Here is a 27569-nt window from a genome sequence, read left to right as displayed (position 1 = left end):
CCTGTCTGGTGTGGCCTGCCAGGTAAGTTGGTAACATCTCTGTTTGGCAGAAGTTGGTGGCCGAGTGTCCAGGCAGAGAGGGGCTGTCCAGGTCGGGGCCCTGGCCCTCTGGTTTTGCTGCCCCAGCCGCTGCATATTCTGCTCCTCCACGCGGGGCTGGCCCCAGAGCAGCAGTTTCGCAGGGTGACTGTGTCTGGGGCATGTGTTGGTCTCTCTGATGACCTGAGTCACAGTGACCCAGAGCCCGTGTCACTCTGCGGACTGATGCCTGGATTTATTCACAGTCTTCCCAGGAATTCTGTAAGTGGGGAGTCTTTTTGTCTGGAAAAGCCTTCATTGATTTCTTTTCTTTCTAATTATAATAAAAATAAGTTCTCTAGTCAAGTCCCCCATCTCTGTGCAGACTAAGGGACAGTTTAGCATTTTCATCTCTGCCTTCTTGCCAGCTGCCCAAACCTTAGAGAGCCGTAGGTAGTGAAGGGAAAACTTTTACCTCTGGGCGCGTCTCCATGGAAACCTGAGGCTCTGTGGCTCCGGCTAACTGCGGTCACACACTTGTGACATCGTGGTTCGCTCTGTTGTGCTGCTCGTTACGTCACAGACATGAGATTTATCTCCCAGAGGAAGAGGCAGTAATAAGAGCGTGAGCACCAGTTAAAACAGAAAAAGATGGAACGTATTTAACGCAGCGAGCCACGACCCAGAGGCCAGAGACAGAAGGCCCGCGACGGCTCGGCAGTGATCCCACTGTGCCTCAGGAACCTTGCCTAGAGGGGCTTCGTGAGGAAGCACAGCTGGGAATTTCACCTGCGGCCCCCCTTCCTGCAGCATTTTAAAGCTGCTCTCTCTGCCAGCTTTGATCTTGGCAGCAGGTTTAGAGCCCCTGATGGGCTCTGTGAAACGACCGGTGGTCTGGCCACTCCCTGGAGAGGAGCTGTCTGCATCACAGAAGCCAGTTCAAGGCCTTCCTCTGTCCTCTTCCCCCTTCCTCTGGCCCCAGGAGACTGCTGCTCGGTGAGGCAGGATGAGGCTGGCGGACCCCCCAGTTCCAGCCTGGTTTTGCCAGTGGGAGCATGCAGTGTAGCCCTGAGAGGCCGTAGCTGAGCTGGAGGCTTCTGGGGCTCGGCAGACCCCAAGGACCCGAGACACCCTTCCACTTGCTTCCTCCTTGGGCTCACCACACTAGCTGGAGCGTGTGTGGGTGCGCGTGGGTATCTGAGGCTCCACATAGTTTGTGGTGAGGAGCTCAGCAGAGTCCTCCGCCCCTACGCCTAGAGAGGACTCAAAGCGGAGCGCTGGCCTGGGGTGTTGGCATCCATGTCTGGAAGCCACCCTGCCGACTCGGCAGCCTGGTGAGTCTCTGCTGGCCTGTGTGGTGATCTGACTTCACTGTGGGAAAGTGCTGACCAGGCCCTCTGCACTGGGTAGGCCAGGGGCTCATGGAAGCCAGTGAGCCACCGGCGCCTGCTGCGAGCCACCTGCCCCTCCTCACTCTGCCCTGGCGGAGGCTGGCGGAGGCAGTCTAGAAGAGGCTCCCCGGCCCCTGCAGGTGTCTGCGCTCTTCAGCTGTGCTTCTCATCCTGCCAGGAAGGGGAAGTGCATGTCCCGCGGGCCTGTGACCTCACCAGATTGAGGAGCGCCTTTGCCCGCATGGGGGGCCTTGTGAGAAGGTTTTGTAGATTGGTTCAGGACACTCCGTTTCCAGAAGTACCAGGCACTAGTTCCAAGTTGCCTTTAGCATGCACTTCTATTGTTTTATTTCTTTTCTGCTTTTTAACTTTGAGGGAACATGTTTCCTAACTAGAAGCACATTTCACTAATGGTTCATCGCTGCTAGTCCCTGTTTCATGGCTGTGTGAGGGCCCTCTCAGACCTCTGCCTTCCTGATGGTATCTTTCCCAACTCACACCCCCCCTCTTCATTGCTGTAAACCCCTGGGGTGGGAGGGTGGCCTCACCCCGCATGGCCTGCGCCATCTCTGCTGGCATGCTGTGGCCGCTGCCCAGGTGAGGCAAGGGCGCCGCCTTCAGCTCCAGCTGTCCGTCCCTGCTGTCCGGGAGCTCTCTGGCCAACTGGAGCAGCAAGAGCCTGGGTCACACCATATACCTGTGGGTTGTAAATTAGCACATTTCATTTACTGCTGTGCTGTTTGCTTGGGGGTGTGGAGTGAGGCACAGATGAGCAGGACTTGCTGTTTCCCCAGCCCTCAGGCTTGCCTGGGGCTGGGAGGACTAAACCTGCCCAGTCCTAGGGTCCTGGGACTCCAGAGGGGAGGTGGCTCAGCCAAATTGTGAGAGGGTCTCTGTTGGTCTATATAAATTGTAGAGGGCCTCAGAAGTTTCCATTTGTGTATCCCCTTGCTTATTATCATTTCACTTGAAATCTGTGGCTACACAGGCCGCTCATCTGGACCTTGCTTTAAAGCTGAGTTAAATTGTAAATTTAACAAGGCTAAGTACCATGCCGCCCCCTGCCATGGTGCCCTGGAGCTCTCTGAGAACGTGTGACCAGTATTAACATCCTGCCATCGCCTCTGGCTCGGGGGCTGAGGATTCACAGCCCCTCATGGGGTTTCACTTTCCCCTGAAGCCCTTAGCGTGGCTTGCAGAGCTTCTCCAGCATCTCCATGGTTGTGGGGAGAGGGCGGCAGCAGGGCTGGGCCTGGCCTCCTTTCTGCCTCTGACCTGTGACTCGACAGGAGAAAAGAGGCCTACAGATTGAGTGTTTTCACAAGGAAGCCTTGGCGTGGGCCTGTGGAGTGGGCTTAACCTAGGATAAGAAATTCTAAAAAGAACATTTACTGGAGATTGTTAAAACAACAGGATATGATCATGGGAATACAGAAAAAATAAAATTGGTGTCACCTAAACTTTGCCGACTAAGGTCCGTCTAGTCAAGGCTATGGTTTTTCCAGTAGTCATGTATGGATGTGAGAGTTGGACTGTGACAAAAGCTGAGAGAATTGATGCTTTTGGACTGTGATCTTGGAGAAGACTCTTGAGAGTCCCTTGGACTGCAAGGAGATCCAACCAGTCCATTCTAAAGGAGATCAGCCCTGGGATTTCTTTGGAAGGAATGATGCTAAAGCTGAAACTCCAGTACTTTGGCCACCCCATGCGAAGAGTTGACTCATTGGGAAAGACTCTGATGCTGGGAGGGATTGGGGTCAGGAGGAGAAGGGGACGACAGAGGATGAGATGGCTGGATGGCATCACAGACTCGATGGACGTGAGTCTGAGTGAACTCCTGGAGTTGGTGATGGACAGGGAGGCCTGGTGTGCTGCGACTCATGGGGTCGCAAAGAGTCGGACACGACTGAGCGACTGAACAGAACTGAATTTTGGTAGATTAGGTAGATTTTGGTAGATTTCCTTTGTCCTTTATGCATGTAAGCAGCGTGACAAATGGGATTGTGCTTGCACGTGCATGCATCCGAGCAGTCTGCATCGTGCTTCCCCATGCTGTTACCTGTTCTGAAACCTTGCCTAACCGGCTGATAGTCCACCATGTTGAGGTGCCATAGGTTATTTGGGGGTGTCTCTCACGTTCTCCTATTAGGAATCACAGTGCGGGGTCCTCTGTCTCTGTGTGTGACCCCCATCCCGCACCCCGCGGGCTGTGCCCCGCGCCAGGCTCCTCCTGACTGTCCCCTCTGTTTTGCAGATTGTTTGCTCCACGAGGAGAACTTCTCGGTGAGGTGCCCCAAGCACAAGGTGAGTCGGCCTGCAGAGCCGGGGCTGCCCGCAGGACGAGGGGGCCGGGGGCTCCTCCTGAAAGACCTGGAGACCTGATAGTCCGTCTCAGGCCAGGGCTTGGTGGGCGGAGGGGCAAATGGGAGGGAGCCCTGTGATGTGGGGTCGGCGGAGCTGGGGAGGTGTTTGTCTGTTAAGAGAAATGCACGAAACTCCTGGTTTCCGCCTTAGTTTAGTGGAACCCCAGACCACAGACTGGCGTGGGGTGAGGTTGGCTGTAGGCCTGGACCCAGAGCAGAGGCATCTTCCCCAACTAGAGAGAGCTGATGCCCAGCTCTCGGGGAAGTGCCGTCCCCGTCAGGTTCTGCTTCCGCAGGCGCAGCCCATTGTGTCTGCATTTGGTTCACGAGTTGGTCTCTTGGTCGCCTCTCATATTTAGGAAGGGAAGGAAGATGCGGGCGGAGTGTGTGAATGGCCTGTTTCCAAGACACCACTCACGGGTGTGGGGAGGGGAGGGTGTGGAGAAGGCCCCGCCCCCAAGGGCCAGGCGGGTGGAGGCCTCCACCTGGCGCTCCTGCGGCGGCGCTCCTCCGGCTGAGGCCACACTGACCCCTGGTGGCCACTCGTGCGCAGTCTCCAGTCTCCACTCAGTGGGGCCAGAAGGCACTAGAAAGAGGTCATCTTGATGGTCTGCCCGCAGATTGCTTCTGAAGGATGCTTACTGATGCTTTTCTTAAAAAATTATTTCCCGAGATGGATCCTTGGATCTTAAAATTTTCTCTTTATTTTTTACTTCATTTGTATTTTATTTTTTTAAACTTCCATTTTTGAAGGGTCACATTTTGCCTCAGCAAACCCTGTCTTGAGTATCTCCTGTATGTCGTTCAGTACTGACTCTCTGCTTTTTCTTTCCTTTTCCATGTGCGTTCCTCACCTCACCTCCGCCCGCCCTGACCCGCACGCTCGTTCTCTGTCCCTCCTGTCTCATCTCCTTGGCTTTGCCGGCGTCAGCCTCCCCTCCCATGCCCTGTCCCCCCCTTGCAGAACAAGACAGCGAAAGGCAGCCTCAGCACAGAGCAGTCGGAGCGGGGGTGAGGGGGGCAGTGTGCTCGTGGGAATGGAAAGTACAGCAAGCACAGGTGAGTCGGGGCTGCCGCCCCTGCGGGCTGCGAGGGGGTGCTGTGGCCTCTGCCTGCTGCTCGCCCAGGCCAGGCGGCACCCGGGTATCTAACTGCATGAGGCCAGCACCCGGCTGACAAAGCACTTCTCTGTTGCTTCACCCCCCAGAATACGTGTAGAAAGATAATGTGGGGCTTTAAAATGGTTCCATCGTCCACTAGGGACTGGGGGGCTGTTCCTGAAGGCAGGCCTTGGGTGGGGCTCCTGGGGGCAGCTGGCTTCTGGGACGGAGCCTCTAAGATGGGGGTGCTTTTGCCTGCAGCCCTCGCTCTTTCCCCGTCTCAGAAAGGCTTCTCACCAGAGATCTTTTCTTTTTAGTTTGCTTGATGTCTCTAAAGCTTGGGCTTCCCTGGTGGCTCAGCCAGAAGGAATCTGCCTGCAGTGTACGAAATGCAGGTTCCATCCCTGAATTGGGAAGATCCCCTGGAGAAGGAAATGGCAGCCCACTCCAGTATTCTTGCCTGGGAAATCTCGTGGACAGAGAAGCCTGGTGGGCTACATACAGTCCATGGGGTCACAAAGAGTCACAACTTAGCGACTACACCACCACCACAGCTCTAAACCTTTGAGTGAGTTCTTTGAAAAACAAAAAATTCCCCAAGTTTTGTTATGTGAAATCTTCCCCCGCCTCCCGGTGCTATGAAAGATTCCTTTCATAGAAGTACAAAGGGAAGGAAAATCCCCTCAAAGATTTAGTAGACTTTAGCACCACATTTAATTTTTCTTTTAAAAATCTCAGTTGAGTTGTGCTTTCCATGAGTGTGTCTGTGGGTTCGTGGTCGTGGCTGGTAGCGTGTGCCTGTGAGAGCAGGATTATATGACTTGGGTCTCTCGAACCAGTGGGCCCATAGTGCCCACCTCCATCCTGCCTTCCACATCCTCCCCCTCCTTACTGCCTCACCGAGGGAAAAGCAAAAGAGTAATCTCTAGCAAAATGTAACTAACCTGGGGCACTTGCTTCTACAGGATGGGGTGGGCCCCCAGTTGTCTCAGAAATGTTCATTAAGGGATTATTTCTCTTCAGGGGAGGGCATCTGTGTTTACTCCAGGCGTCTGCGACCCACACACCGGTGTGCAAGGCCTGGCTCTCTGGGGCAGCAGTGTGTGCCTGAGTCTCTGGAATGTTCCCTCCCCCTTGTTACGAATCTTCCCTAGGGCTCAGCGGGTAAAGAATCCACCTTCAGTGCAGCGCAGGAGACAGGAGACGTGGGTTCGATCCCTGGGTCAGGAAGACCCCCTGGAGGAGGGCATGGCTACCCACTCAAAAATCTTACTTGGAGCCATGGGGAGTGTTCCCGGAAGTGTCTGGGAAGAGCCGGTTGGAGGAGAACCATGGGTTACTTGGGGCCTTTTGTTCTTGTCTTGGAATCCCAGCCTGTGTTTGAGAAAAATAGGAAGTCTGGGCCCAGTTTCCTCTTGGAAATTTTAACTTTGTTCATCCTCGCCTTCCTCTCTGCCCATTCTTGGGCTCTGCCAGCTCCAGAGCCCTCGGCTCTCATAGGACGACAAGCCTCATGTTTATTCCTCACAGAGTTGGTGTCGCTGTCACGCTTATACCAAAGGAGCGAGGTGCTGAGTGATTAAGTGGCCTGTCCCACAGTGTGGGGTTGTTTCAAGTCCGTTGAGGTCAGACCTTTCCCTCTTGGAGGGAAGGGAGGGACAGAGCGCCGGCTCGCCCCCGGAAGTGCTTGTCAAGGCAGGGCCCTTCCCCTGGGTTCAGCCGCCCTCTGCAGGTGGTGGGAAGCCCCAGCATGAGGGACAGACGCAGCCCCTCCCCTCAGGGAGCATCCACCATGGGGTCGTAGATCCACCATCACAGGGTGGGGAAGGGGCAGTGATTATTCCTGTGGTGTGGAGAGTGCTGTGTGACAGCGTCAGCCCGCTTAGTGTCTCTGTGCTTCAGTGTCTCCTTCTGTGCAAAGAGGACCATCAGTGGCCATCCTTGTGAGGATGCAGTTAAGAAATGTCTCCACTGTGCCTGGTGCAGCCCTGTCTGGCAGAAAACCCCAGGGCTGAGGGCACGGAGATGTGAGTTCTCATCTCTCACTGCCACGTGAGGTACCTGGCCAGGCCAGCTGTGCCCAGGAGGAAAGGTCAGTGGGCGGCCCCCTCCCGGGTCTGCGGGTGCGGGAGCCTTGGCCGGCCAGTGCCACCCTCTCCCCGGCTCGGGGCAGCTAGTGGACGAGGCTCCTCGCCCGTCCCCCGTTCTCATCGGCAGTAGACACGGGAGGCCCCATTCCCACCCGGCCCACCCAGTGGGCAGGAAGCTGTGACCTCCATCCAGCTCTGCCTTGTCCTGGGTGCCAGGTTAGTGCCCATGGTCATGTCCCGGGTCCCCCTTTGCCCCCACCCCACGGCCCCCCACGGCCCCCCACGGCCCCACACGCTGCCGCTCTGCACCAACTCCTGTCTCTCCTCGACTTGAGGTTCCCGCCGCCTGTAGGGCCAAGTGCAGCTCCTCAGCTCACCTCCGAGGGCCCTGGGGTTGCCGCCTCCCTCAGGGCTCCTGTGCCCATGCTCGGCTCCCCTCTGGGCCTCAGCTTCAGGGCACATCCTCAGAGCAGCCTTCCCAGTCCCCTTGTCCCCACTCTGCCGCCTCCCTGGTGTCACCACGGGTTTGAGTTGCTGGTATGTTCACGAACCATCTATGTCTCCACTAGACTGTCCTCCCACGAGGACAGGGGCGGCTGTCTCGGCCTCTTTATGCACTGACCCAGGATTTGGGGGGAACGGGGCGCGCAGGGTGGTTCCTGTTCTCACGGGGTGGCCCAGGGAGGAGGGCACTGACCTGATGGCATCGGGCAGGCACAGGCTCCCCATGCGCTCCCCAGCAGGCTCGGGTCTCAGCTTACGAAGGCGAGGGCAGCCTCAGCCAGGTGGGGGAGCCCACCCAGGTCCAGGTGGCCAGGGTGAAGCTGAAGGGCAGCAGGAAGAGGCTGATGGGAATGCTTTGGCCTGGGATGAAGGCCCGATTGTTCACCGACAGCCAAACACGCCGGTACCTTTCTACAGAGAAGAGAGCGGCCTCAGCACAGAGGGCCGCCCGCTTGCTCACGGGCCACAGCTCTGCCCCAGTGCTCCCTCCTCAGCCACCTCCAGCACCTTTGGACAGACCTGAGCAATGGAGGCTCTGAGGCAGAGTCCCAGGGGCCCAGTCCGAAGAGCTTTGCTGGCCGTGAGCCCCAGTCCCAAGTCTAACCAGCCCAGGGCTTTGGGCTGCACAGGTCCCCTCCCTCAGGGCTTTGTCTCCAAAATAATGGGGTGGGGGGCAGGCCTCGCAGTGTTCCAGTGAAGAAGTGGCTGTAGGGCTCCTGGCATAGTGCCTGGCCCCTACTAGATGTTTCAAGAGTTTTCTTCCTATTATTCCTACTAAAGGAATAGTTTTTAGGAAAAACGGAGAAGTTAGGGCCCCATTATATTCAGGGTACCAGGTGTTTGGGCCAGTCAAGTATCAGACCCTGGGGAGGTCCCTGCGAGAAAGGCCGGAAGGCCAGGCACTGGCAGGGGGTGTGGACGGACCACCAGGCCCCCCAGTGGCACCAAGGGAAGGAGCCCAGGCCAGCAGCCTGCGGAGCCCTCCAGCCAGGCAGACCCTGGTGCTGAGACCACCTGCATTCTGGGGGGTGCAGGCCAGAGACTGTGCCAAGTGCTGGGGAGAGGGCAGACCCCGCCCCTGGCCCTCGCTCCACGAGCCAAGCTTTGCGGGATGTGCGGCTCTTGTTCTCTGTTCCCGCCGGTGGCCCACATCCCCGGCAAGATTTGACCCCTTTGGTCCTTGTTTGAGGCGTCCTGGCAGCCCTGCCCTGGCATCGCCTTGATAGAGGGCCTTTGGTTCCTGGGGCGACACCAGAGAAGGCCACTTCTTCTCCCCCTTTCCTGGCAGCGTCAGCCTCAGGAAACCAGAGAGGAGAGAGTCTGTGCTGGGCAAGGGGCCGCTGGGGAAGCCACTCTGTGGCCGTGGCAGGGCTGCTCAGCTCCCGGCCCCGGCAGCCGGAGGCCCAGGGTCTGCTTCTGCCTGAGGGCGGCGACGCTGTCCTGCTGCCTGCAGGTCTCTCACTGTCTATTCCTGTTCTCTGCCAAGCAGCTAGGAATCTCTTTCTGGCAAGGGTGCGGGAATGTCTGTTCTTAGCTTGTATACACAGGCTAGCCTTAACTAGTTTGTGTATTGGTAAGTTTTACAGAAGCAGAAAAAGGGACTGGTGATGCCTGGGTTTTCCTGAGGTTTATTGGTTGGTGGAGGGCACTGGAAAGGGTTTGAGGAAGAAGCCAGGTGAGCCTCCCCCCCCCACACACACACAGAGGGGTGTCACCACACGTGGCTTTTGGCTTAATTTTTCTGGACTGAGTTCCTCGGAAACTGCTGTGTCTTTGAGATCTAAGGACCCATGAAGTATCCTGAGGAGGCCCTCAGTGCAAGCCCGCATACCCTCGGTGGTCACCAGGAGAGTCTTCCTAAGCCTGGAGCCCGGGCCGGAAGGAGAGACAGACGCCAGTGGCAGGGCCTGGGGAGCCCCAGAGGGTGACCTGAGAGCCGCCCTCCCCTTGGAGCTCCCAGGAGTGTTTTCTCTGTTAGGTGTGGGAGCCGCCCACGGCTGGAGGTGACCCGGAGGTGACCCGGGTGTGGTCCTGAGCCGGTCTTCCACATCAGCTGGGTGCTCAGCCACCTCTGTGAGGACAGGTCCCCGGCCCCACGTGCTGAGTCCCACTGTAGGCCCCAGGGGGCAGCGTCCTGAGCAAGGGTCACCCTAAGAGCTGCCCCACTGTGGGCAGCCCCACCTCGGGGGTCAGGGGAGCTCCCTCCACGCACTGGGGAGGGGCACTCCGAGTCCATACCCGGTGCAGCTGGCCAGGCCATTGCTGCCTTTACCCTGTTTCAGGCCCAGAGCCTCACAGCCGGCTCTACCATGGGCCCTGGGCGTCTCATGCCGGCTGCCAGACCCTGCAGGTCCCCCGACCCCAGCGCCACCACAGAGCTGGGGCTGTGGGCTACAGCACCGCGCAGAGGTCCCCAGCACCCAGTGTCTGTTTGTCTTGCAGGTGAGACTGTGGAGATGAGAAGGCGGTGGATGCTCGTGATGGAATGGAAACGGTCCTCCTGTGCAGCCACGCCCCACCCCGCCCCACCCCGCGTGCCTGCCCGCGCCAGCACTTCCTTCCTAAGTCCTTACATCACTCTCAAACCGGTGACACCACAGGAAAGAAAGGCCCAAGAAGTTGGAATGGCTGTTTCCATGGACACAATCTCCATAGTGACAGTGTGGGGGGAGGGGGGAGGGGTGGGATGATGGGAAAGGGTGGGGGGAACTAAAAGGGAGGGATAAAAATATATATATATAAATCTATTTTTAGTCTGGAAAGACTTTGTTTAAATGAAAGGTGCGCTATCCCTTTTGATTCTATTTTAAAATTATCTAGTTAAAGAACTCCAAATTTGTTCCAATGACGTGAAATTTAAACGTGAAATTGAACCGAACAAACTCTGATCTCACAAGGACAGGGGTGGCTTAGATCCTTGGCCCAGCTCACACAATTCAGAGACTCTAGACCTGGGGTCAGAAAAACAGATGAACCACACCAAACCATGTCTTTGTCAGTAATTTGTCTCAAAAGTGGGAAGGTCGAGGGGGAGGGAAGTGGGGGATGGTCCGTGTTTTCAAGAATGGGAGAATGATGTTTAAACACAAAAATAAATCTTTTTCATTTCCAGAAACACTATTTATTTATTATTTTTTAAATTTTTATTTTTTTTCGGGGGAGGGGACATTGGCAGATGCCCCAAGGCGGAGGCCCCACGGTCACAACTGTGTCCTGGGTCCTTGGCTGGTGAGAGCCCCGAGGGTCCCACAAAGCGGCTCGGCCGGCAGGATCAAGGGATGGCCGCCCCTGGGCACATTCCAGGCAGCTGTTGTGCCCTGACCCGCAGGGCAGACGGCACGAACCTAGGCCGTAGGAGTGAACACAGGGAAGGATGGTGTCAGGTGTGGTCACGCGGGGTAAGCTGACCAGGAGCACCCACTCCACCCTTTCTTCTTTTGCTTTCACTTTTATAAAGGAAAAGGGAGCCTGTCAGTTGAGCAGCCCCACGCTACATGATTCTCTATGTTGTGTTGTTTTGTTTTGTTTTGTAAATTGTATAATTTTTAAATATCTGAGTTTTAAAAAAAGAAAAAAAGTACAAAAAAAAAATCTTGTTAAGGCCTTAAGAAGGGGTTAGTGCATCTTTCAGGGGTCACTCTGCCGTGGGGATAAAATAGCTGTTTCACAAACAGTTTTATTTAAAAAACAACAAAAAAAAAAATCAAAAAAATAATAAACTTCATTTTAACCTTGTTTCCTTTTTTGTTTGAAGCAAACGCGTCTCTTTCTCCTCCCATTCCAGCCCTTGGGCTGGCTCTGGTTCTGCTGCAGAGGTGGCTGCCCTCAGACTGGCCCAGCCACCTAGGCCTCCCGCAGGCCCAGGGCCCTTGCAGCAGACCCTGGAATGATCCCAACCAAGGACAGTTCTAGCCACTCAGCCTGGTGGGTGGAACTCAGCTGTGTGTGAGGATGGCCAGATTACTTGAGAGGAGGACATAATTCCAATCAACGTGAATTTTAAAGCTTATTAAAAAATAATGCAATGTTAATGGACTTTGTTTTAGAGAACAGAAACACTGGAAGGAATGTTGTGAAGTAGAAATAAGCAATTATAAATGAGTTCTGTGTGCTTATCAGTTTAAGGCTGCAGAAATGGCAGATTAATTTTGTTATAATGCAGTGTGGTCCATTTCTCATTTTGCTCTACCAGGATGGAGGTGTGGGTGGGTGTGCTGTGTGAGCCACGGAACCTACATAGGAATGATGTTTTTTTATTTCCTTGGCATCCTGTCTGGTCTTGGCATTAACACAGTTCAGATGAGATTGAGAGATTGCAGGTATTAGGCTTAAACCGCAAACCTTGAACGGTATCTTCAGGAAAATACTTTCCTGACAGCAAATGGTTGGTTCTTCATTTTGCCTTTTTTAAATTCTTTTGACTGGGCTGATGATACTTTGAGTAAAACACTGGTGATGGTTCCTCAGACTGGCTCCTGAAGTGACCATTCACTGGGGAGTGGCCCTGTTCCACGCCTCACTCCCAACTCTAGCTTTCCGGCTTCTGCAAGAAGCTTCAGCTGTTCCTGGGCATTTCAGCTCCTGCCACACTTTTGAGTTCTCCATATTTTTTGGACAGACTTTATTTCTAGAGCAGTTTTAGGTTCATTGCAGTGTTGAGCAGAAGGTATGGAGATTTCCCATGCATCCTCTACCCCGACACACATGCACAGCCTCCCCCAGTATCAACATTCCCCACCAGAGAAGTGCCTTTTCTTTGGTGAACTTGCATCAACACATCATTGTCATCCACAGCCCATAGTTTATGTTGGGGTTCACTCTTGGTGGTGTGCACTCTTGAGTTTGGACAAACATACAGTGACATGGGTTTGCTGTTGTTCAATCAGTAAGTCCTGTCCAACTCAGTGACAACATGGACTGTAGCCCACCAGGCTCCTCTGTCCATGGGATTTCCCAGGCACGAATACTGGAGTGGGCTGCCATTTCCTTCTCCAGGATATCTTTCGACCCTGGGGTTCAAACCCACATCTGCATTGGCAGGCAGCTTGTTTGCCTCTGAGCCACCAGGGAAATCCATGATGACATGTCCACACCAATAGTATCATACAGAGCAGCTTCACTGCTGTGAAAATTCTCTGTGCTCCCTCTCTTTATCCCTCCCTCCTCTTACCCCTGGCAACCACAGATCTTTTACTGTGTCCATAGTTTTTGTCTTTTCCAGAATGGCATATAGTTGGCGCTACACAGTATGTAGCCTTTTTACATTGGTTTCTTATTTGGTAATCGGCATTTAAGGTTCCTCCATGTCTTTCCATGGCATGATAGCTCACTTCTTTTTGTTGTTCGGTTGCTCAGGGTCCGACTCTTTGTGATGCCATGGACTGTGGCACCCCAGGCGTCCCTGTCCTTCACAGTCTCCCGGAGTTTGCTTAAACTCATGTCCATTGAGTCAGTGATGCCATCATCTCATCCTCTCTCATCCCCTTCTGCTCTCATTCTTTCCCAGCATCAGAGTCTTTTCCAGTGAGTCAGCTCTTCACATCAAGTGGCCAAAGTATTGGAGCTTCAACTTCAGCATCAGTCCTTCCAGTGAATATTCAGGGTTGATTTCCTTTAGGACTGACTGGTCCCTTGCTGACCAAGAGACACTGTTCTCCAGCAGCACAGTTTAAAAGCATCAGTTTTTCGGCACTCAGCCCTCCTTATGGTCCAACTCTCACATCCAAACATGACTACTTGGAAAACCATAGCTTTGATTATATGGACCTTTGTTGGCAAAGTGATGTCTCTGCTTGAATACACTGTCTAGGTTTGTCATAGCTTTTCTTCCAAGAAGCAAGCATCTTTTACTTTTGTGGCTGCGGTCACATCTACAGTGATTTTGGAGCCCAAAAAAATAAAGTGTCACTGTATCCATTTTTTTTCCCCATCTATTTACCATGAAGTGATGGGACCAAATGTCATGAGCTTAGTGTTCTGGATGTTGAGTTTTAAGCTTTTTCACTCTCTTTCACCTTTAAGAGGCTCAGTTTCTCTTCTCTTGAATATTCTGTTGCCCGGATGCACCCCAGTTTATCCATTCACCTATTGGAAGACAGTTGCTCCACTCTTTAACAATTATGAATAAAGTTGCTATAAACACAAGTGTGCAAGGTTTTTTTTTTTTTTTTTTTTTAATAAGCAACTGCCAAACTGTCTTCCAAAGTGGCTGCCCCAGTCTGCATCCCACCCACCCGCAGGGAATGAGAGTTCACCCTTGTCGGAGTTGGGTGGTGTCAGCGTTCTGGATTTTGACCATTCTGTGATAGGTGTGCAGTGTTGGTGTATTTTTTAAGAGTTAAGTTTTTAAACCGCGGTTCAAAACACAAGGTTCAGGTGACCGCCTTAACCTATACGTAGCCTGAGGCAAGTTCACACTGTGCAGGCAAGCTCCAGAACTTTCCTGTCTTGCCCAGCGCAGTTCCCAGGAAACCACGCGAGGACTCGGCCTGCACCCCGCGGCTCCCGGCCCCGCCCCCCGTTGTCCTTGAAGGCGCGGTCACAGCCTGGATCCCAGCGGGCGGTACCGGAGTCAGATGAGACCGCTGGGCCCGCGGGGGCCCCCATACCGGCCAGAGCCGGCTCCCACTCCTCCCGCGCCCCAGGCAGCCGCGGGAACTGAGGGGGTGTCTGCCGCGGGGGCGGGGCAGGGAACGAGCGAAATGCCACCAACTTTCCCCGCGCCCTCGCTGGGCACTGCAGCTGCCCACCTGCTTTCCAGGGAGCTTGCGCCGTGTCGCCCTGGGGGTCCAGGGCCGTGTCTCCGTGCCTGGGCGCTGCTCGCCCGGCATCTTGCTGACGTCTCCCCGGACACAGGACTCAGGCCCGGTCTCGGGGGTCCGGAGGCTCTGTCCCTGCCACGGCCAACACCTGCGACCCTGAGGTGTGGGGGGGTGGGGGGGGAGGGGGGAAGGGGAGAGAAGGGGGAGGGGTGCCCATCCCTCCAACACCAGCCGCTTCACCAGAGCAGAAGCCAGCAAGGGCCGCCTGAGCGTGTTTCTAAAATAGTAAGGCTGCAGGAACTTAAATGCTGGCCCTCGGGCCTCACAGAAGTGTATTTCCGCTGTAGAGCAGTGGTCCAGAGCCTGAGTTTTGAGATCGACCCTAATGGTGCTCTGTGACTTTGACCCACTGCTGTGACCTCTGAGATTCCGTGCCTTGGGAACCATAAAGCCTCTGGTCTTAAATGGGGTGGGGAGCATGGGGTGTGAACAACAGCGCCTGGCGTGTGAGTGCAGGATAATCCAAGGCTACGATTGCACAAGGATTGAAACAGGGCGTTGGCCTCATGATTGAGGTGTTCCCCAAGGCCACCCTGTCCTGGACTAGAGCCCTCATCCCTGGTGTTTGGAGGGCACTGCCTGAATAACGAGTGTATCTGTCACTGCCTTTCATACGCCCATTAGAGTGACTGTTTGCAGAGGGCATGACACAAAACAAAGGGTAGATGGGGGCAGTTTAACGGGGCCACTGTGACAAAGCTGTGACGACCATCCTGCCAGCCCCACCAGTACCACCGGACTCTCTGGCCGTCCAGAGTGGAAGATTGCTGCCGACTGGGACAGAAACGTTCAGCTGAGGCCGATGGAGACCACCGGCTTGCTCTGAGAAGTCCCCAGGGCTCCCCCCGGGTCTTCCCCTCTTGGTCTTTTCAGTGGCCTCAAAGCTGGTCTTCCTGCCTCCTGGAGGCCCAAGAACCCGAGTTTCCCACGATCCAGTCCTCTGCCAGACTAAAAGCCCCACCTGGAGCTGCCACCGTCCTGCTGGTTTGCAATGGTGCCTTAACCCTGCAATCAGGTTACCTCGGTTTGCAGTCCCAAGCCACCCGAAGTCCTCCAGGGGGTTTTCCCAGAAAGTCTACTCCAACTTGGGGAAACCCCACAGCCCTCAAAGCCATCCCTGCAACTGCTGGCCTGGAGTGTCACCTCCCGGCTCCCTCCTCCTCTTGAGCACTTTGAAGCAGGGGCCCAGCCTTGCCATCCCTCCCCCAGCCCAGCAACCGGCACAGAGTGTGTCCCGATAGAGCCCAGCAGAATCCAAGCCTTGGCCAAGGCAAGACACAGGAAAGGCTGGATAAGTTGAGCAAGGCCAGTTGGGCCCCAGCCAGCCCCACCCGCTGGCCCCGGGCCTTGCAGGAGAGTGGGGATGTGGGAATTTGGAAGGGGAGGAGCCGCTTGCACAAGCCAAGCAGGGATTGCAAATGTTGACGACCCCCACCTGGAGACCACAAGCACTCTATCCCGTCAAAGGCAACCTGGGAAGAACCAGTCCTCTCACTGTTGGGTGGGGTGCAAGGGAGGGAACAGGGTAAGAGGGGGTACAGGAGGGCAGAGTGCCTCTTCCAGGCTCTCAGCCTCCAGGACCCTGAACTACTCCAGCTGTGTTCAGAAAGAAAGGTTGCCTCACATACTCCGGGGATGGCTGGGGATGGCTGGGGCGCAGGGGGCTTGACCAGGCCTGCCCTGGAAATGCCCCCTGCCCCACCCTCTGAGTTCCCATGCCTTTACATTTGAATGGGTTTGGGCCTCTGAGTTCCCATCAGCTTCACTGGTTCAAAAACTCAACCTCAAATCTTACCCCTTGAGTTGTTGGAGGGTTCTGAGGCTAGCAGAACCCTGGCATAAAGTGACCAACCCCTTGCCTGGAGGAGGCAAGAGGCTGACCAAGAGGGAGTGCCTGGTGGCCGTCATTCCAGTCTGGAGGTGACACACACTCGTGCAGGGCGGTACCAAGGTTTGCATTTGCACCTTTGCTGGAGGACTGGAATAAACCAGAGTCAGGATCAGAGGGTAAGGGGCTGCAGCCAGAGTGGACTGGACCCATCGAGAGTGGGGAGGCCCAGGAATCCATTCCTTGAGGTCCTTGGCAGGCCTGTGAGAGGGTCAAGAAACTACATCCCCATCTGGTTTCCATCCCGTCGTCTTCTGAAGTTTTAACACCTGATGTTCAAAGACAAAAGCAAAGAGGAACTGAAGAGCCTCTTGATGAAAGTGAAAGAGGAGGGTGAAAATGCTGGCTTAAAACTCAACATGCAAAAAGCTAAGATCGTGGCATCCAGTCCCGTTACTTCATGGCAAATAGATGGGGAAACAATGGAAACATTGAGAGACTTTATTTTCTTGGGCTCTAAAATCACTGCAGATGATGATTTTGCAGCCATGAAATTAAAAGATGCTTGCTCCTTGGAAGAAAAGCTATGACCAAACTAGACAGCATATTAAAAAGCAGAGACGTTCCTTTCCTGACAAAGGTCCATAGTCAAAGCTATGGTTTTTCCAGTGGTCATGTATGGATGGGAGAGTTGGACTGTGAAGAAGGCTGACAGCCAAAGAATCGATGCTTTTGAACTGTGCTGTTGGAGAAGACTCTTGAGAGTCCTTTGGACTGCCAGGAGATCCAACCAGTCCATTCTGAAGGAGATCAGCCGGGACTGTTCATTGGAAGGACTGATGCTGAAGCTGAAGCTCCAAAACTTTGGCCATCTGATGGGAAGAACTGACTCACTTGAAAAGACCCTGATGCTGGGAAAGACTGAAGGCAAAGGGAGAAGAGGACGACAGAGGATGAGATGGTTGGATGGCATCACTGACTCGATGGGCATGAGTTTAGGCAAACTCCGGGAGTTGGTGATGGACAGGGAAGCCTGGTGCGTGGCAGTCCATGGGGTTGCAAGAGTCGGACACGACTGAGAGACTGAACTGAAGGACAAATTGATGAGGAGGAAGCAGTCCCATTTCTCTAAGGACAGTCGCAGCCTATGCTAAGCCACCCTAGTACCCTGAGCTTACTGGCAGCCCAGTCAACAAGCTAAAGTGCCCACCTTCCATTTTTCCAAGTCAGGAAATGGACACCTACGTGAGGAGATTCAGGAATCACCTTGAGGCCACAGGAGCTGGAAAGTCCAAGGGCCAATTTGTAACAAACTTAGGAAAGGGTCTCTGGGCCACCAAACTGGCTGGTCACGGTGACTAAGGAACTCTGAAAACAACCCTGCTGCCTCCCTACCCCCAGACTCAACTTCCCTCAGCCACAACAGGTGGAAACTGAGGCAGCAGTCAGCCAGGTGAAGGCGCCGGCACCCCCGAGAGCAGCCTCCAGGTGCAGGGAGGTCGGCTGAGTCCAGGCAGCCGCTGAGAACTAGAGCCCTTGCTGCTGGGTCTCTGTGAGTGGAAGGTGGTAACACAGGCACTCGTGGATGTGGCTGTGTGGGTGTGTAGATATGCATGTGAGCATGGGCTAGTCAGGATGTGAATGTGTGTAAGTGTGGTTCATGAGTGTGTGATTCTGTGTGTGTGTTGCGTGTACCAGTGGGAAGTGAGGGGACACCAAGAACTTTATCGGTGGTCCCTCCGGTCAGGTCCTCCCGCCAGCACGGGGCAAGGACCAGAACATACTTGGGAGGCGAAGGCCACTAGGAGGAGGACAGGGACACGTTCTGGGAATGGGGCTGTGGCCGCATTAGAGGCTGACAGGCGACAGGTGGTGGCAGAACCCATTCCCAAGACCCTGGATTCTTCCTCAACTCTGCCGAGCTGGGGAGTCAGGCCGGGGCAGGGGGACTTCTTGTGCTCTCCAGCCACCTCCGGAAGCACGTGGAGAGCACGCGTGAGGGACAGTGGGCGCCCGTGCGCCTGACTCTCCTTGACCCCTCTCCTACCCTCTGGCAGCACAATCTCCCCTACAGCACACCTCAGGGCAGAGGGCAAAGGCCGGGCCTCCGCTCCCTTTATAAAGCGGCCCCGGACTGGTGGAGCCCCGGAGGTGGAGTGAGAGTGCCGCGCTGGGCTGGTCCTGGGTGCCGGTGTGGTGAGGAACGCAGCGCCCACGGAGGCAGCCATGGGGCTGCTGTCTGGGGACACGCTGGGGCCCCTGGCCATGGCCGTGCTCATCTTCTTGCTCTTGCTGGACCTGATGCACCGGCGCTCACGCTGGGCCCCACGCTACCCACCAGGCCCCACGCCGCTGCCGGTGCTGGGCAACCTGCTGCAGGTGGACTTCAAAGACCCGCGTCCCAGCTTCAACCAGGTGAGGACGGAGGGGTGGGGAGTGCGCAGCGGCGGTCCTAGGGCCCTACCTAGCAGCGGACAGTGGGCACTGGGTGAATCCACAGGCCGGAAGAGGACTGGGCCAAGAAGAGGAGGCGGATTCGAGAGCCCTCCTGAGGGAGGGCGTTTGTTCAGGGCCTGAGAACAGTTTGGATTTTCCAAACAGAGGTCAGAGAGGACAAAGGCCAGGGTGGGGGGGGTTTTACGGCATGGCGACAGGCTGTGGATTCAACCAGCCAGCTCTTCAATTATGTGAACCTGAGTCCCTGAGGGTCATGTTGGGAGGAAAGGTCTTGAGAATGGGGGAGATGTCTGGTCATGAGCCCTCTTAAACAGGCGAGTTGAGGTTGAGAGAGGCACAGTGATCTGGTTCAAATCTTTTGCCTCCATGAGACCTTGGGCCTCCCTGCTCCCCTCTGTGAACCTGGGTTTCTTCACCTGTAAAATAGGATGCTAACTTCGCCTGCTGGCCATTTTGTGACGCTTGCACAGTCACAGCTGGGTCTGTGAGTAGGATGGTCTCATCCAACTTGAGAGCCTCAAAACTAGTGGATGTAACCCACGGGGCTCACAAGACTAGATAAAGTCCTTGCAGTTGCTCGCTGCTCGAGGGGGCCCAGAGGTGCCCAGAGGCTAACGCCACGAGGCTGGGCCCACAGCCAGGCGGGGCCTGGGCTTGCCAAACACCCTCGACCTTTGGCCTGCAGCTGCGGCGCCGCTTCGGGAACGTGTTCAGCCTGCAGCAGGTCTGGACGCCAGTAGTCGTGCTCAGCGGGCTGGCTGCTGTGCGCGAGGCGCTGGTGCACCGCAGCCAGGACACTTCCGACCGTCCACCTCCGGCTGTCTACGAGCACCTGGGTTACGGGCCGCGCGCCGAAGGCAATGGCGAGGGCAGGCCACGTCCCTGTAGGTGGAGGCAGGGTCGCGTACCTTGGGTGCAGGAAAGAGCCAATGAATTTGAGGGGGCGGCAGGTTGAGAAAGGAGACTGTGCCAAGCGTTGGGGAAGGAGAAATTGGAATCAGGCAGAGAGCAGGGGCCTTACTAAGACAGGGTGGCAGGAAGGGGACGTCCGGGTGGGCAGGAAAGAGGACAAACTCGGGGTGGGTATTGCAGGGGCAGGCCAGGACCTTCCCCACGTGGCAAACATGGTCTCGGTTGGTAAAATAAAAAGTGGAGCCAAGACGTGCCCCTAGAAGGGGAGACTCGGGGAGCAATGCGGGCCAACGGCAAATGGGAACCGTCCCCAGATGGAAGGGGGTGTCAAATTTGGCGGGATTGGAGAGGGCGAGGCCAGTGTGGGCGGAGCAGGGCCAAGGCTTTCCACAGGGGCGGGGCGGGGCCCGACCCGAGCCACGCCCACATGCCCGCCCCGCCCCCAGGAGTGATCCTGGCCCGTTATGGGAACGCATGGCGGGAGCAGCGGCGGTTCTCCCTGTCCACCCTGCGCAACTTCGGCCTGGGGAAGAAGTCACTGGAGCGGTGGGTGACTGAGGAGGCCTCGTGCCTCTGTGCCGCCTTCGCAGACCAGGCCGGTGAGTGAGTGCTGGGGCTGAGGGACTTGGAAAAAGTTTGGAGAGGTCTGGGAGAGAAGAGATGGAGGCGACGCCCTACCTTGCACCGTCCCCTTCCAGGACGCCCCTTTAGCCCCAAGGACCTCCTGAATAAAGCAGTGAGCAACGTGATCGCCTCCCTGACCTTCGGGTTCCGCTTCGAGTACAACGATCCTCTCATCGTCAAGCTGTTGGACTTGATTGACGATGGGCTGAAAGAAGAGTTTAACTTAGTGCGCCAGGTGAGGGAAGAGAGCTCCATAGAGGCGGCCTCGGTCCTCCAACAGGTCCCCCCCAACCACCCGGAGGAGGACATGTGTAGAGGGCCAGCGCCGGAAAGGGCTTTCCCGGAAAGGCACCCGCAAGGAAAAGGCCTGGAACTGGGTAGGGGCTGGGCAGGGATCAGCGGGGTGGGAGTTACCGTGCTTAAAGGTGGGAATTCTTTCATTGGGAGGGACCGGTACCCATAGGATGTACATTTTAGGTTTATCTTTCTGGGCCCAGGGCCAGGATAGAGGGGCAGGGACACTGGACGAGGCTGGGACCTGACTGGTGAGCGCCTGAGCACAAGGAGGTCCCAGGGCCCCGTGGCTGTGACCCGCACAGGTGGTGGAAGCTGTGCCGGTGCTCATGCGCATCCCAGGGCTGGCCGCCAACGTCTTCCCGGGGCAGAAGGCCTTCATGGCCCTGATTGATGAGTTGATCACCGAGCAGAAGATGACCCGGGACCCAACCCAGCCACCCCGACACCTGACCGATGCCTTCCTGGATGAGGTGAAGGAGGTAAGGTGATCGGAACAGGGATGTGTGTTGAGGGCCCAGGAGGCAAACTCGGGGCTCTGTATCACCCAGGGGTCAGACACCTGGGCTGACCAGAGCAGGGTGGGAGGCCATGTGGGGACTTCACCTCTGTCCCTGAGCTTACCTTCCCGGTGTGACCCAGGCCAAGGGGAACCCCGAGAGCAGCTTCAATGATGAGAACCTGCGCCTGGTGGTGGCCGACCTGTTCTCCGCTGGGATGGTCACCACCTCGACCACACTGGCCTGGGCCCTCCTCCTCATGATCCTGCACCCAGACGTGCAGAGTGAGTCCAGCCCGGGGTGGGTGCTGGGAGGACGAGGACAGGACAAGGCCTCTGAGCTCAGTTGGTTTGGCCACCAACACCAGTTCTGTGCAGAGCCTGAGCCCCAGCTCTGATGTCACAGCGCCTCCCCTGAGTGGACGCAGTGCTACCCGGGCATCAGGAGGAGGCAGGAGCCCAGCCCTTGGGTCTGACCACCACGAGGACACTTGTTTTCCAGGACGGGTCCAGCAGGAAATCGATGAGGTGATAGGGAAAGTGAGGCGACCAGAGATGGGGGATCAGGCCCTCATGCCCTTCACCATGGCCGTGGTCCATGAGGTGCAACGCTTTGCGGACATCGTCCCCCTGGGATTGCCCCACATGACATCCCGTGACATCGAGGTGCAGGGCTTCCACGTCCCAAAGGTAGGCCTGCGGCTCCCCCAACCCCAGCCCTGCACCACTAGCCACCTGGTAGCTGCAGTGAGTGTTGCCAGGTGTGGCCAGGACTGGAATCCAAGCCACCCTGTCCTCATGGCCAAGGTACTTAATGTCCCAGCCTGGGTGGGCGTGGACAGGAGAGCAGAGCAGGGCTGGCTCTGTCCACTCAAGAGCCCCAGGTCGGGCAGGAAAGACAAATTAGAACGTGTCACAGCCTTGGAGGAGGCCGGGCACTAAGGGGAAGTAAGGGCACCTTGCCATGGGCAGAGGGACGGTGCTGAGAAGCGTCTTGGGCTGAGTTACTTGAAGAGTCCGGGTGTGTGCCAGGCAGTGTGTGTGCTCATGCGTGTGTGGTGGCAGGGGTCTGGGCACCGCCCCCCCGCCAATCGAGACCCACCCATGCCAGACATTTGCCACCAGGGGACAACACTCATCACCAACCTGTCGTCAGTGCTGAAGGATGAGACCATCTGGGAGAAGCCCTTCCGCTTCCACCCGGAGCACTTCCTGGATGCCCAGGGCCGCTTCGTCAAGCAGGAGGCCTTCATACCCTTCTCCGCAGGTACCTGGGGGGTGGGGTGGGGTGCCCGGTTTGCTTCCCCATTCTGAGGGGTCCTGGAGAGGGAGACCCAGGCTCACAGAGCCCCCATGCCCACCCACAGGCCGACGCGCATGCCTCGGGGAGCCCCTGGCCCGCATGGAGCTCTTCCTCTTCTTCACCAGCCTCCTGCAGCACTTCAGCTTCTTGGTGCCTACCGGGCAGCCCTGCCCCAGCGACCACGGTGTCTTTGCCTTCCTGGTGACCCCAGCCCCCTATCAGCTCTGTGCGGTGCCCCGCTAGAGGCAGGCACCCTGCCCCAACCCGCTCCTCAGCTGTAGTCCTGATGCTCAATAAACCACTGTCTGGTGGCTCCATCTGACTTGATTCCCACCTGGGGCCCCTGACCAGCCCCTGGCAGTCACGTGGCCCCAGCAGTCTCCCCAAAATCAGCCCCACCCCCCAGCCTGATTCATTCTTACCTGGCATTTGACCCTGTTTAACAGATGGTTGTACTGAGGCTCAGAGTGCCTGGGGTGTACTGTGAGATGGGTGTACTGAGGCTTACACCCAGACACCCTGGGAGACCCAACCTTGGGTACTGGGCGTAGTGACGAAGCCTATATAATCAGGTCCTGGCTTCTGCTGGAGGGGCTCACATAGGCTGGGGAGAGATTTCAGGCCCCCATGGGATAAGGGGGCACATCAGCTCACACACGAGGCCTAGCCACAGCCATCTGGCTCCACAGGTAGCAGCCAGCACCTCAAGTCTGCAGAAGGTGAGGGGGGGCACTGGGAAGCGATATGCCAGGTAAGCCCCCAGAGCTCAGTGCTCTTGAGGCCGGAGCTCTTCCCAGGAGGGAGCCACCTCCTTGGGCCTCTTTATAGGATGGGCCCCCTTTTCCCTGCCCCTTAAGGACACTCATCCCCCAGCCCCTGCCCAGTAGGAGTTGCCACTCACGGCCGCGCTAGAGCTCGGCTCCAACCCGGGGCTCTATCCTCTGAGGGGCCAGGTGAGGCCGGGCTCTCAGGAGCCTAGGCAGGGGGCGGAAATGAGCCCGAGTGGACCGCGGCCGTGCCCTAGGGCAGGGTCAACCTTGGATCCTGGGACAGTGGGATGGCAGAGCAGAAGGAAGCCCTCAGAGCTCAGAGGAGGACACCCTGGCTCTCGTCCTTGCTGTGCTACGACACCATGTGACCTTGGGCTTCTGTTTCCCCTTCAGCCAGTAGGAGGTTTGCCTCTGATGCCTGCTGGGCCCTGTGTTCCTCTGCCGACTCTGAGGCTGTGACCTTCTCAGCCTGGAGCCCCGGCCAAGGGCAGGGACCCCCATTCTCCAGCTCCAGCCCCCAGTCTGGTCTGCACTGAGCTCACACAGACACCACCCAAGGGCTCTAACGACTGTCTGCTCACCAGAGTCTTGGGCAGACTCCTTGGCACATTGAGGTTAAGAGCTGGGAGACACCAGTCGGGCAGGCTGGAAGCACCAGCCCCTGATCAAGCCAGCTGTGCCTTCATGACAGTCAGCTCTCGACATTCAGGGAGCCTTGTCTGTCCCTTAGCACAAACTCAGAACACCAGCCAGGGCCCTCTTAAGTCTCCAGCATAGCCACCTCGAGGGCTTAGTGACAGGAGGCGGTGTTCCTGCAGCTTGTTGGCACAGGGGCCGTGGACGAAGCCACACTGGGTTTGCAGAACCTTGAGGGCCCTGAAAGGAGGAAACCGGGCCTGCAGAAGCAACAACTGTGGATTTATTGGACGCAGGGTCGCTCGTGGCTCTGAGTCTTGGGGATGTCAGAGGCGGGGCACCATCCAAGCCAGAGCTTCCTCAAGAGCTGGGGGACCCAGCCCCCGGGCCTTTCCTCCACGATGTCCTCCCCGGAAGCCTCTAAAAAGCACAATCAGACATGCCCTGTGGGTACCTTGCTGGAAGGAACCTTGCCCAGGGCTAGGGTACCCTCTGCTGCCAGGAGAACACATCAGCATTGCTAAAAGGGCAATACCTTCCACCAGCCCAAGGGGAGTGACCTCAAGTCCTGCCAGACCAAGAAGGAAGAAGGACACAAGGGGCCTTTTCGGGAAAGACGGGGCATCAGACTACCTGGGCTTCATCCCCGCCCCCTCCCTGGGCCAGGAGGGTCAGGGAGGAGCTCAGCTATCTGTGACCTCTGCAGGGTCCCTGGGGTGAGGGAGCAGGGCAGTCCTGCTCACAGGGTGGGGTCTGCTGTCTTTCCTGAAACGTACACGGCCGTCTCCTTTTGGGCCTTCTTATTCTCCTAGGAAGGGAGAAGGGGCAGAGGGTGGGATGAGGCAGGTTCTACATTCTGTAGCCAGGGAAACAGGCCTCACTTCACGAACAGTCGGGTAAGGCCAGGGTTCAGATCCACTCGTTGCTCAGACCATGTCTGCACCTCTCAGCTGCACACAGAGCTGTTGCTCCACCGCATTGGAAGTTTGACTCAGTGGTCTTGGGGTGCCCTGGCCTCCTCTAACCGTTGCCACGGTGGCATGAGCCTGGCCTTTCCACTCCACCCTGCAGAGCCCAGGGGCTTCCCAGGAGGACTCACATGGGGACCGTGTTCCAATTGAGCACCAGGGTCCTTACCTGCCATCCTGCAGTCCCTGCTACCTCTTCCTTCTCAGTCACCCCCTTCGCACCAGGAATGAGGCTGGCTGGTTCCTCCCCCGGGTCCCCCACCTGCCTCTCTTCCCTAGACAAGACAGCAGTCTCCTCCTTGGGGGCAGCATCTTTTGGTCCTCCCATTGCCTTGGGGGTCATGGCCTGCAAGGAGGGGCAAGAGGGCGCTATATGGGCAGAAAGGCTCTCTGATGCCCTACGCCTCCCCTCCTGCTGTGCACACTTGGGAGTCAGCATCCCTTGCTTCTGTGCACACTTGGAGTGCGCAACCCCTGCTTCTGTGCACACTTGCAGTGTACACACCCTGCTTCTGTGCACACTTGGAGTGCGACCCCCGCCTGCTGTGCACACTTGGAGTGTGTAGCTCTTTGTTTTTCCAGGGAAGCCCCTCCCTTCTCAGCTCGAGGTGTGGTCGGGTTGTTAGTGTCCTAAAGGAGCCCCCTTACTATCCCTGGGGCCCTGATCCTGCGCTGGACGAGTTCCTGTCTCAGCGAGCACTGACAGGGGACAGCCCCCAGCCCCCGGCCCTTCCTGGCCAGGCCTCACTTACCTCAGAGTCATGCTTCTTCCCACTCCTGACTCCACGTCTCTACAGAGGGAAACGGGCCGTCACATACAGCTGAGAGTGCCCAGGGTCCTTCCCTGCCTGCCTATCCTCTGTGTGTGTGCCCACCAAGGAGGCCCAGGACAGCCGCCCCGCTCCTGGGGAGAAGGAGTCCCCAGCCCTGACCCACCTGAGTGGTCACGGGGTAGCACTTATCCATCGGCCCCCACACTGGCCTTAAGGTCTCCCCGATGGGCTGTATGACAGGGAGAAAGAGAGAAGGCTGAGGTGACGTGTCAAGGGCTCAGTCACGCATTGGTCCAGGTCAGTGCATGCTGCAGACACCGAAGACTGCGAGGGGTTTCAGGAAGCTTCACACTAACAAATGATTGATGTCTTTAAACATAAAACGCTGCATTCACAAATCAAGGACGGGTACTAAAATAACAATGTTCCAACAATAACCTCTAAAACCTTTTTAAATTTCATTTTGGCTGAATCGGGCCTGTTGTGGTGCATGGACTCTTCATTTCGGCGCTTGGGCTTTTTTTTTCTCTCTCTAGCTCAGTGCACAGGCTCTTCTCTAACTGCTGGCCATGGCCTTCGTTGCCCCATGGCATGTGCGATCTTAGTTCCCCGCTAGGGATCACACTGGCATCCCCTGAGTCAGAAGGTGGATTCTTAGCCACTGGACCACCAGCAAGTCCCTCCAACTTCTAATTCTTCAAAAACAGAAATATGATCATGGGAATTAAAAATCCAATCACAATGTAGAGGATAAAATTGAAAAAGAGTTTCTCCCAGAATAGAGAGATCAGGCACTGCAAAGGCTAAAGCATAGATCTTTCTGAAAGAAGGAACAGAATCAACAAACTGGGGTGGCTGGAAAAATCCCAAATAAATTCCATTCATGTGTTATTGAGAATTTTCCCAAAGATGCAGGACCTGAGTTTGCAGAGAGAAGGAATGGCCAAGTCTCCAGGAGAATGGATGAAGGAGACCCACCCCAGATGATGTCATCAGTAAATATTGAAACACCTAGGATGAAAAGAAGAACCTAAAAACTACCAGATATGAAGAAAGAAGTCTATTAAGTTTCATCACCCTTTGAAGGAAGAAGAAAATGAGAATCTTCAAAATCTGCAAGAAAATTATTTCTAGTCTAAAATTCTGTACATAGTCACACTGACTTACATACGCAGTAAGACCTTTTCAGACAGGTAATATCTAGGACTACCCCTCCGGAGTATCTCAGGATTACCCCTCAGGACACCTGCAGGTTGTGCTGACCGCAAAATAAAAGATAACATGGGCTGCACATGTGAACAGAGTGATGTACTCACCAGAATGACAGTGAAGGGAGGTCCCAGGACAGCTGAGCCTCCGACCTCAAGGACGTCTGTCCAGGAGGGAAAAGGGTGGAGGGCTCCAAGAAATACGTCCCCAGCGAAATAATCATATTGATAAACCACCTAACTTGTCTTAAGTGTATAGCAAGGAGATTGTTTTTAATAGACAGTTTAGATGTATTAATTATAGGTTCACAGAAAACTACAGTTTAAAAAAGAGGAGAAACGCAAAATTGTACAGAAAGAAAGACTGATGATAGTATACTCCCTAACTCAAGAATACTGTTTGCATAGTTTTAACATGTAAACCCTCAATATTGAGCTAAACAAAATGACGCCCCAAGCCTACTAGAATGACTTTCAAAAAGGAAAATGCTGGAAATGTTAGGAAACAAACAGATCCTCTCGTTCTTTGCTGGAGAGAATGCAAAGTGGATACCAGCACTTTGGAAAGTTTCACAGTTTGCTAGGAAACTAAGTACACATTAGCACAGGACCCCAGCACCCCTTGCGCGGTGCTTACCTGAGTGAAAGGAAAACCTATGTTCGCACAAAACTTGTACCTGAACATTACAGTGGTTTTATCTGAAACTGCCAAAAACTGGAAACAATCCAAATGCTTCTCGTCCAGTCGGCGGCCACACTGCGGGGCATCCATACTCGGGACAGCTACTGGGCAATGAGAAGGAACAAACTACCGCGGACCACGCCCAGGTGTCCTGTGCTCAGTGAGAGGCTCAGAGCCACACCCGGGGGCGGCCCTGTGGCCCAGCGGCTAGGACTCCGTGCCTGCACTGCAGGGGCCCGCGTTTCATCCCTGGTCAGGGAACCGAGATCCCCAGGCCTGCTGCGTGGGCAGATAAATAAGACTAGGTGCTGGGATGTTTCCAGTTATA

General features: G+C 55.9%; 2 protein-coding genes across 3 annotated transcripts in view; both read left to right on the top strand.

Annotated features, from left to right (window-relative positions):
- TCF20 (transcription factor 20) overlaps positions 1-10102 on the top strand; it is a 50884-nt gene extending 40782 nt beyond the window's left edge. The window contains exons 3-5 of one of the 2 annotated variants that reach the window (XM_052640499.1): positions 3664-3713; positions 4704-4831; positions 9909-10102. In XM_052640499.1, the coding sequence (XP_052496459.1) occupies positions 3664-3713; positions 4704-4787 (134 nt within the window). In that variant the 3' untranslated portion in view covers positions 4788-4831; positions 9909-10102. The remainder of the gene's footprint in view (positions 1-3663; positions 3714-4703; positions 4832-9908) is intronic. The other variant, XM_052640498.1, reaches the window with a different exon arrangement.
- An 8239-nt stretch (positions 10103-18341) lies between these two features.
- LOC128048328 (cytochrome P450 2D14-like) lies at positions 18342-22447 on the top strand. The gene is made up of 9 exons (XM_052640701.1): positions 18342-18530; positions 19258-19429; positions 19931-20083; positions 20183-20343; positions 20708-20884; positions 21045-21186; positions 21404-21591; positions 22027-22168; positions 22269-22447. The coding sequence occupies exons 1-9, from the start codon at positions 18342-18344 to the stop codon at positions 22445-22447; spliced, it is 1503 nt and encodes a 500-aa protein (XP_052496661.1).
- Positions 22448-27569: the final 5122 nt, after the last annotated feature.

The sequence above is a fragment of the Budorcas taxicolor genome, chromosome 5, assembly GCF_023091745.1.
Source record: "Budorcas taxicolor isolate Tak-1 chromosome 5, Takin1.1, whole genome shotgun sequence".
Classification (NCBI taxonomy): Eukaryota; Metazoa; Chordata; class Mammalia; order Artiodactyla; family Bovidae; genus Budorcas; species Budorcas taxicolor.
Note: the sequence above shows the minus strand (reverse complement) of the source record. Positions and strands in the feature narration are given on the sequence as shown.